Source organism: Cantharellus anzutake (genome assembly GCF_015039405.1).
Source record: "Cantharellus anzutake strain C23 chromosome Unknown EI90scaffold_146, whole genome shotgun sequence".
Lineage (NCBI taxonomy): Eukaryota > Fungi > Basidiomycota > Agaricomycetes > Cantharellales > Hydnaceae > Cantharellus > Cantharellus anzutake.
This window is the reverse complement of record NW_024067096.1, coordinates 117,307-127,826: the sequence shown is the minus strand read 5'-3', so window position 1 is coordinate 127,826 and position 10,520 is coordinate 117,307. Positions and strand designations below refer to the sequence as shown.

The 10,520-nt window shown below is 47.1% G+C and overlaps 1 protein-coding gene across 1 annotated transcript; it reads left to right on the top strand.

Annotated features, from left to right (window-relative positions):
* Nucleotides 1-5,596: 5,596 nt before the first annotated feature.
* Nucleotides 5,597-6,103, top strand: EI90DRAFT_2948021 (uncharacterized protein; the record flags this gene model as incomplete). Its single annotated transcript, XM_039055364.1, is given in 2 exon segments — nucleotides 5,597-5,818; nucleotides 5,834-6,103. The coding sequence occupies 2 exon segments, from the start codon at nucleotides 5,597-5,599 to the stop codon at nucleotides 6,101-6,103; spliced, it is 492 nt and encodes a 163-aa protein (XP_038908640.1).
* Between the last annotated feature and the right edge of the window lie 4,417 nt (nucleotides 6,104-10,520).

Below are 10,520 nucleotides of genomic sequence, written 5' to 3'. Positions count from 1 at the left end.
CGGAGTTGGGCCGGAGTCGGGTGTGGGAATGGTAGCGGCCCTGTAGGGGCCAAGTGGGCAGGGTAGAGGAGTTGCGCTTGGCATGGTGCCAGAGGCGGACTCAGGGCAGGAAGGTTGGTGTGGCTGTGGGGGAGTCGGCCAGGTGCAGGGGAGCCTAGGGGCAAGCAGGGGAGTGAGCAGGGAGTCCTCATGGAGGATAGGGCTGAGGTCAGGGCTCGCACTCACACTCGCATAGCAGGAATGGGCTCAGGCAGCATCGGGATGGGCAGCTATCAGGCTGGAATGCACGGCCATGACACTACTGAACAGAATTCCCAGGGGTGAACAGTCTTTGAGTATCAAAGAAACAGGAAAAAGAGATCTGTTTCTTCAACCTGAACAAAGCCTAAGTTTCACTTCCTTCATTGCTCCCTTCCAATAATCACCCTCAAGCTCAAGCTCATCACTACTGTTGGCTGATGCCACAGAGCTGCTTGTCTGGCTTTCAGATATATGTTTTAGTTTGTCCAGCATCTTCCAAATTGCCAGTGACAGTTGTTTTTGAAGCTTATCCTCAAGGGAGCAAGCAACTTCATAAGATATTCCGATACTGGGAAGTGCCCATGGGAATATTCGACCATGCAAGCCTGGGAGGCTGAACTGGATATCTGTTGAGTTCAGGAGGGTTGCAAGCATGTTGCAGCACCAGCAACATTTTTTAGCCACTCCAATTGTCCTTGGCTTATTGGAAGTGCTCTTCAAAAGAAAGATTAGCGGCATGCCACTACCAAAGGTGCAGGGCACCGACAACTTACATGAAATATGTCCAGAAGTTGGGTATTGTGCATGTTATTAGCTTGGCCATTGTACTGTACAATGGCACCCATCAGAGATGCCTCGCAGTGGACTGTGCCATGAAACTCCCTGGACTTTCGAAGCTTCTCAACACATTCCTCGTACACTGAATGCACCCTCAGGTCGCGGCCTTCGGATTGATCCTCCCAGTCTTTAAGGGATTTGTTGAATATATCCTTGAAGGTTGTTAGTGCATTTGCCATTTCTTTCGGATCGACAGGAGGAGCAGTGATCACGAGATGGAGACGAAGCCTCAGGGTATGTCGAAGACGTGAACTGGAAAATAAGAATTCTGTTGCCGTGATCCATGCGACGGCGTTACCAAGGTATCGCATGGTAAGAGCGACCGAGTCTTCTTCTGTCTCAGCGGTGAGCTCTAAATTGTCGCCATGTGTGTCATCGAAAGTCTGGCTTTGGGGATCGGCGGAGTCTTCAGTATTGGAGCGAGTGATGAAGAGGTTGAGCTTTTAGATTGTTGGGACAACGGAGACACTAAAAATATTGTACCTCGCCGACGATTTAACACCAGGATAGCCTTGACAGACTCCAGTTCAAGCAGATATTTGAACCCCTCTGATTCGACCAATGTTTGGAGTAATTTTAGAACTGTCGCGCCCACGGTGGTGTTGCCTGCCACTTTCTTGTCTTCCAGCTTGAAACAATCCTTGCACAATGATAGGCACGATAGAAATGTTTCCATCCAAGCTGGAGCTATGTCCTTCGTCCATGGTGCGAAATATTTCCCGTTGGACTGTCGACATTGGATACCCATCGTCTGGAATAGGTCAATAAGGCGTTGTGGTAGTTCACACTCGGTCTTCACAAAATGGTCCCCGTCGCTAGGCTTCCATCCTTGGAGAATCTTATCTAATGTCGTATCTTGAAAGATGAACTTGTCAGATCGGAGTCGATGGGAGATGATCGGTGCGCATCGCCGAACGATGAATGTAGTGATACGTCGAACGGCAAGGGCTTGTTCGAGTCCACTTCGCCGTACGGTGCGGATATTGTTAAATAAAGACATGACGTCTGCTGCATGCTGACTCAGAGTGATATCCTCTGGGGGGCGGTCGCTAAAGGCAATGGTAATGATGAATCAGGGCGACGCGTAGAAAGGGGAGCTGATCACCTGCTCAAGAGTTCATCGCGTTGGACGTCGTCTAGATCATCAGATTCAATCTCAGTCACAGTGACACCAAATCCATTAGGGTCATCATCTGATGTGGGATTCTGGGTGACAACAAAATCGTTTGAGAGCCCACTCTCAGGGGTATCTGGATATTCGTTGTCATCTCTATCAATCGTCGCAAGGATATTCACGGAATCCACCGTCGTTCGCGTGGCGACTGCAATCGGTCGAATGTTCGGCCCCATCCTGCCTCTCTTCTTGTCCGCACCACGGGTGAGAAGCGTGGAAATATGCATCGCAACTTTGAACTCGATTGACGAGGGACCTTTGGTAGGAGAGCCAGCTTGAGGATCAAGAATTGACAGGATCGTGGTAAGGGCACGGATTCTCAGGTCAATGGCGTGGATGTCGTGGAAGGGCGTGGTAACTTGGTCGCTTGCGCTTTGCGCTTGGCGAGCTATCCAAATCATGCTAGAAGTGGTAGACGAGACGGTGTATGGTTTCGTGGGGGACAGCAAACCGAAGAGAGTGGAAACAAGACACAATAAATTCGGCCAACTCCGCCAAACAGCACGTCCCGCAAAAAAGATCATGTGCCGAAAGCAAGAAAATTTCTTGAACTAGAGGGCATGCTTTGCATCGCTGTAACCTGCGCAGCATTCATAGATGACCCAAAGGTTTTTTTTCACATTCAATCCTGGTGATTTCAAGTTGGCAGATGAAGGCACTTGTGTCTAACCATATTCAATTGTTGTGTCAGTGTTATTTGATCGAAAGCATTAATAATGTTTAATCTTAATCGACTTTAATCATGAGTTTAAAACTAGTTTGAGCATAAGTCAACAATGAGTTGGCGAATTATCTGATTGTACGCGATGACTTGAGAGTGGAGCAGTTATGGAATGAGCCACCGAAAAATAATATACTGTGGTATAACGACCATTCCCACGGTTTTCGGGGATTGCCGGGTGCTATTGGCGTAGTTCATCCTTCATCAGCAAACCACTGAAGTTGATAGAAATGATAGGAATCATTTTTATCGTGATATCATTCTAGAACGCCCCCTGATTACAAGAGGCCATATCGAGTCAATTTCAACAAAATTCAAGGGTGATTGCAGTGATATTTCGGATTTCACGATCTCTATGTACTGTGCATAAATACATAATACAAAATGTAAACAAAGTTGAAGGGGCAAGGCCCCAGTTCATCAAAGGATTCCGGGTGTGTGTCAGACATGGGGGCTTGGGGAATGGTTGGATTCAGGAGTTGTGGGATGGGTGATTCTGCGAGTTATCAGGTCCCTTAGGTGATGAGGGATTAGTGCGTGAACATGTACTAATGGGTAGCACTCACCAGACATGGCTGAGCAGCTTGTACAACCTGTAATTATGCATAGAGTGCTATGAGTAACTTGGAAAATATGTACTATGAAAGAAATATAAGGGACCTACCTGGAAAACTACAAGTGATGCATAAGAGCCACGTCACCATCACCGAGTGAAAAAAATGTTAAGTCCATGAAGCTATTCATTCAGAGCCAACCTGTGAAGTTGATCGGATGCAAATAGGCATATTTCCTAACCTAGTTGAAGCCATGGTTTCACATATCATGCGTGGGAAGGAAAGTACATAATTGTACATTGAGATTGTTGTGATTGAGCTGCTTGAGTCTCAATCAACACATAGATTACATTGGTATGACAAATAGAAGTGATTAAAGTGCTTCCTATCACTTTTATCAACTTCGGGGGTTTGCTGATGTTGGGTGTGACATGCGACAATCACGCTGCAAAGTTCACTGTCTATCACTTGTACTCTTCTTAGCGCCACATCTCTGAGTATGACCAGAATGGAAAATCATCCTTTGATAGATACAGTAAGCCAGAAATTTCCTTTGGCCTCGCAACACTCATGGATCCCTTCACTTTTGCCAGCTATATTGAACTGCTTGCATCCAAACCTTGTGATTTTGAGGATGTTCTGCCATTGTTTAATGGGACACTCCTGCCTGACCTTCGACTCCCTTTGACAACATTTCTCAATTTTCACCTTCCACCATTGCCACCCGAGAATGTCCTGATTCACATTGCATACAACCTGTTAGAGACCGGAAGCAAGACAAAGGAGATGTCTCTGTGGCAGAGGACTTCAGCCTCAGCAACTCAGACCAGGAGTGCTGTGCCTAGTTACACATCCGTGCCCTAATTTACTTACTGGCAGCAAGAACTAAAAAGGGGGATCAACTCTAGCTGATTTTATCACTAGGGTGTAACCTATGTACAAGTTGAGTATATATAGTTACAGCGAGGGCAGGCCTGTGAATGGTGGGGCCGAGCAGAGCGGAGCTAGCAGAGTTAAACATTAGCTGATTGAATATTACCAATGAGTCGGGTTACGGGGTTAGCGGAGTAGCTGGCTATAACCCAGAAACGGAAAGGAGGGATAGGCCTGAAGGTAGACTTGCAGGGCAAGCAAGTGAATTGCCCAGCAGGGGCGGGAGTGCGCTAGCGGACGTCAGAGCTGTCTGGAGGCCTTCACAGGGTTCTGTACTTAGGGAGGTGTAGGTAATATATTGAATTGAGGGGGTGGTGACCATCGAGGGAGTCGGAGGTGATTGCGGAATACTGTACTCACACGACCAACTACTGCATCGATTCGGAGTGTGACACAAATTTTTGCGGGGATGCGAGCCGCAAATTCATTTTGATGCATGACACCCGGCTGCTCACGTGACAATTTGCCCTTGGTGAACTCTGGCCATAGTCATTTAGTCACGTAAGTTACTTATGTCAGGCATCAATATTAATAATATACAATGATAATTATGAAATAAATCACTTTTGAACTGCCGGTCATGTTTGGCAAGCATCAAAGATGACAAATACGAAAACATGTTTTTTGGGGTGCCTCCCAAAAAAATCCCCCCCCCATTGCATTATGGATGGTTTTTCCCTTGCACACCAAATTTCTTCCTGCACAGATGAGCCCATCCTATATACTGGTATCCCAAGTGCACTCATAGGACCCTACATTCCCAGCGAAACCCAGCCTGTCTCCGAGTTTCTCCAGTTCAGGCTCCCATCTCTCCAAACAAGTCTGGATTCTATATCTGCAAGTCTTAGCCATTGCCCACCCTCAATTGAAGACATTACCAAATGTGACCTCCGCAGAATGGCCCACCCAACCCACCCCATAATTAAATTTTTAATCTCCAAACATGATCCTAACCAGGACAACCCTCCGTGCTCCATCAAAATCGGCAACCAATATATCCCAATTAACATTCTCCGGATCTGGGAAGTAATCTTCCAAATACAAGGTGTTCAGAAACTGTGGAAAGAGTCAGAAGTGCGCATTAAATGATTGGCAAACTGTCATTCTACTCACCATCTCGCTATCATGGCTGCCTGGAAATGGCTCCTGTCATATAATTGGAATACCAAGGTCCTGGGATTCTCGAAATCAATTTTGAGTTCCATTGGGGGACTGATACGCCACCTCACCTTCTCCTGCCTGGTGACCACCGATATCTCCTACCATATTGAGCTTTTGGAACACGCCTTAGAAGCCAGCAAGATAAAGGCTAGGCTCTTCCGACCCATTGATATTCAGTATCTGGTTGGGTGCATCATGCAACAGGATGGAAATGGTTTGGAACGATACCGCTGTGATCAGACCTGCCAAACTCTCCAGCAGTTTGGTATTGAGCTTGCATCAGGATCTGTATCTCAATTTGGTGGAATTACACACATTAATAATAACCATTGGATTGCATTCCTCATCTCCCCTGTTGAATCCACTATCTATGTTGCCGATTCCTTACGCCAGCCAACAGAAGACAATGGGCTATCAGTTGCAGCATGAGAGGCAGTTGATGTTCTTCAGTGGTGGCTGGCCGCATCATATTCGAGTCCAAATAAATCAGTGTTGCCATTTCAGATTGCGTGGCTGCCAATTGCTTACCAGAAAGACTCCATTTCATGTGGCCTCCTGGCCCTCAATGCTCTAATGCATCATCTAATCCCGACAAAATACTCCCTTTGTACAAACAACAATATGGTTATGCTGCATGTCAAATTCCTGACATCAATCCTTGATCATCATGACAAACTGGTAAGTGGCCATGTGCAGCAATGACAAAAAGGAAACTTACCACTTCGTGAACAGGCTTCAGGAACAACCACTCTGGTGACAATACGAATGCCAGTAGCAGCGACCCCAGATGCAGTAATTGGGCCAACTATGGTGCCGGCCCAAGAAACAATGGCACCACCACCCATGGCATCCCTGCAAATGGGTGCCACTGCAGTAGAAATAGTCTTAGGGACCAAGGCCAAATTGCTCAAGCAGTCGACAATGTTGCCAATCAAGGTAACAACGATATCAGTGCCAAGGAGAATTGAAGTGGTGGTTGAACCAACCCACCTGACAAGTGCCCCCAAAGTGGTGGGTATACCATCCAATAAAAGAATGGGGGCAAAGTGGAAGCTCGTCCTTGCCTCCCAAGAGGATAGCGAGGCACATGGATTGCTTGGCTACTTCAAACGTATTAGCCACAAGGAATTTGAGCTGAAAAGTGCAGCTGAGTACGAAAGGATGGCCCAAAGATGTGAGGAGATGGATAGGAAGGAGAAGGTGGCCGCAATGAGGAGGGTGGAGAAAAATCAAGCGTTGGCTCGGGTTCGACAGCAACACCACCGGGAGAAGTTGGCAATTGAGCGCGGCATTATCAAAAGAAGAGTAAGTCATTAGTATGTATCAAGGAATGGTTTCTAATAGGAAGACATCTAGCGCCTGCTTGATGCAGCAGGCACTTCAGGCAGTGGTAATGGAGACTCAGTACCGGTCGCAGAGATGTCGCACCCAAAGTGCAAGATCGACGAATCATCAAAGGAGTGGAGGCACCAGAAGGAAACTCACCAGCCCAAAACAACAGTGAGATATCTGTTGAGTAAGGCACGCAAGTTTGCAAGGGCAACCAATTGGTTCCAACCCATCTTGTGGACGATAATAATCAAAGTAACTGCCACCACTGTTGGCTGGAGGATGAGCCCTGCTGCAATAGTGAGAGGATGTCAAATGAGGAGCATGAAGTTATTTTACTCACTGCGTGTCGATGTTGTTCACAAATGGATCGACCAGACGGGGTTGCGGCCATGCTGGTCAGAAGAAATGCTGGTGAAAGTTGCAAGGGCAAATTGTCCTGGAGGTAACGTTACACAGAAGGGGATATTAGTAAGTCACCAGGATTTTTTTATAGTATTGGATACTTAGCTTGAGCAACACAGGCATCTTATCCTGACACCGTCGCAGTGATCAAAGAGATGCTCTTGAGCATCCAACAAGCTGGTGCTGCTCTGGATGCTCACCAAGTCCGTGGTGTCATCCTAGCACAGATCCAGTACCCGGCCTGATATCCTAAGAACGATGGTGAAAAAAGATGGGAGTGTGTTCGCTGCAAGTATGGGTTGGGTCCGGAAGTTTCTCAAAGGAGAGATGATGTGGAGCTTGCATCGAGCGACCCGCGCCTCGCAGAAAATACCTGATGATGCCAGTGCAAAAATCTGTGCTTCGTTGCTTCGCCAAGCCCACTCTGTACACCAATATGCAATCCCCATCAGTCTACGGGTGAACTCAGATCAGACTCAAGTCATTTACCAACAAAATTCAACTTCTACATATGAAACAAAGGGATCGCACCAAGTTTCCACAATTGGCCACGATGAGAAGCGTGCATTCACGCTCAATGTGGCGATCTCTGCAAGTGGTACTCTTCTACCGTTCCAGGCCATTTTCCGGGGGAAAACCTCCGTGAGTCTCCCTTCGAGGAGGCTTCCAGGTTACACTGCAGCAATGGATCTTGGATTCATTTTTGAATTCTCTGGGAATGATACCTACTGGGCCAACATTGAGACGATGAAATCGTTTGTAGAGAAAATTCTAGTACCTTATTTCGATGCAGAAAAGGCCCGACTCTCCCTCAATCCACTACAGGAGTGCCTCTGGCAGCTCGACATCTGGCCAGTGCACACATGCCTCAAGTTTTGCGTTTGGTTGTATGAAAAGTTCCTGTGGATAATTCTCGATTACGTCCCTGGTGGATGCACAGGCCTTTGGCAGCCCTGTGATGTCGGCATACAGCATGCACTAACATGCTGTGAAGCGATCACAGCAGACAGCAGCGATAAAAGAAGTTTACTCACAGTTGCAAAGTGGGGTGGACTCATGCAATGTCCGGCTGGACACTAAGCTTGGAACATTGAGGGATCGTGTTCCCGAGACCCTCGTTCATGCATTCAATACCATGAATCGGCAGGATAAAATCCAGAAGGTGAGTTGATCGGATAGTTTATCATTTTTAAGTGCGCACTGACCATATCCCCAGGCCTTTGAGCTCTGCCACTCAGGCAATTTCAACCTGTCTCATTCCAGCCTAACCAGTTGCCTGCTGTGCCTGGTCCTCGACTCCCTCCCCCAAACTGATCCTGATCTTGCACGTGCGATAACGGCACCCCAGAAGCAACCCTGCGATGATGGTGAAAGGCCCCCAGACTCCAGCTCTGTCATAGTTGAAACAGAGTTCACAGATACTCCAGAGGACGATGCCGATGTCATGGTGGACGAAGTCTTGGAACACATGGCTGGGCACGTGGCAGATGGGCTTGAGGTCGGCGATTATGATGGTGGCCTGCAGGTCATATCGACTTACGCTGAGGAGGCTGGGCCTGATATCCTCCTGGATGAGACTTCCTTGATCCCTTCTTCCTCCAATCTCCAAGACTGCGACCTTGGCCATGGAAGGCGAGTCAGACGGGCACGCAATTTGGAGGAAGAGATGGCAATTTTCAATTTTTGAATGTATTATTTACCAAAAAAGGAAAATTCAAATTGATTTGCATAGCCACCAGGCCAGCATTGGGTTTTCGTGTGACATGGACTGCCTGACCTTTTTCTCAGCGTGATGCGTGACAAAGTGGCAATTTGAGCCGGACCTTTTTGTTAGTGTGACACGTGACAGGTAGTTGGTCGTGTGAGTACAGTATGGGGGCTCCGAGGTTAGTGAAGAAGGAGCAGAGGTAGTCTGGAAGGATTGGAGGTAGTGGAGGGCGATGGCTGTAGATGGATATGACACAACCCCTATCCCCCCACTGTCACTCCACTTAGTCTTGATGCCATCAAGTCTCTACCATGGCCTCCACTGCACTCTGCCAGGCAGTTTCTTGCTCTGAGCCCTCCATCTGGTAGCCAGTCTGTACACTTGCAAATGAACTGGATAATGACTTTCCTGAGGAGGACACCAATGATATGGGTTCTAATTTGTCGCTTGGTGATGGTTGGATGATGACTACAACAGCAGCTTGGTTTCTTGTAGTAGGGATTCAATCCCTTCGGAGCCGGTGTGCCAAGGGGAGAGGATGAGGAAACCCGTGGATTTAGTGACACAAAATAGATGGTGGGATGGGTGGTAACGACAGCATTGGCTGGCCAAAATTTTTCTTGATATGCCTACATAATATAGTTGCAGATCCTTCTTCATTAGTTCAAATATCCATTGCAACATGCAACAACACTATTTTTAGTTCAGTTCAAAACCTTTGTGTGACATGCAACTGAATTATACCACAGTACTTGTCATGGGCTCATGAATCATATGTCTGACTTGTCTGACTTGATCAACATACTCAGGTCCGGATTCAAATTTTGTATTACGAATGTAGAAGTCATGCTCTGCTTTCAATACAAAAGTCACATGTTACATGGGGATAAACCCAAGTCTGATCCATTCTGGGTGGCAACATGCTTAGGCATTTACCAAAGTCTGAGAACACAAGTCTGGGGAGGTTCCAAAACATGTAAACCGCCCAGTTACTGTGCTATGAAGTTGGCACCCAAGCCTGTGCTGGGTTTAACTGCTTATATATTACTTCACATGCAACAAAAGTGTTGGGTGTTGTGGCCCAGATGGTGGAGTGTTAGCTTGTAGTTTTCATTTTGAAGCCATGGGTTTGATTCCCACTAGGGGTAAATCTTGTTTTTTGTTTTTGCATTCCCATCTGGTTGCAGTATGCACAATGCCAGTAAATTAGGAACATCAGAAAAAAATAAAACCGAATCCATGCCTTCATATAAGTATTCAGGCACAGCTTGGAATACAAAAAAAAGATGTACTGGGAATCGAACCCATGCCTTCAAAACAAAAGCCACAAACTAGCATTTCACCATCTGGACCGCAACACTGTCAGGGCAACCACACCTGACCATACAACCCCAGAACCACCTTCCCTGACCTCCCCCCACTTCCCTGATCCTCCCCATCTTTACATACCTCTCACAACTACAGCCCGCATGCAAACCTGTGGGAAAAATCACGTGGGTCAAGGCAAGCAACTCGCCTTAACCCATGTGACACCTTTTCTGCATTGTGGGAACATCCTCGGCTTCTACCCATAGTCACGTTATGAACTGTGCAGTACATTTCCCTTTTATAGCAGCCAAGTGGGGAATAGGGAAACTTACCCTTCTTCTCAACTCAATCCCCGCTTAGGCAAGTTGT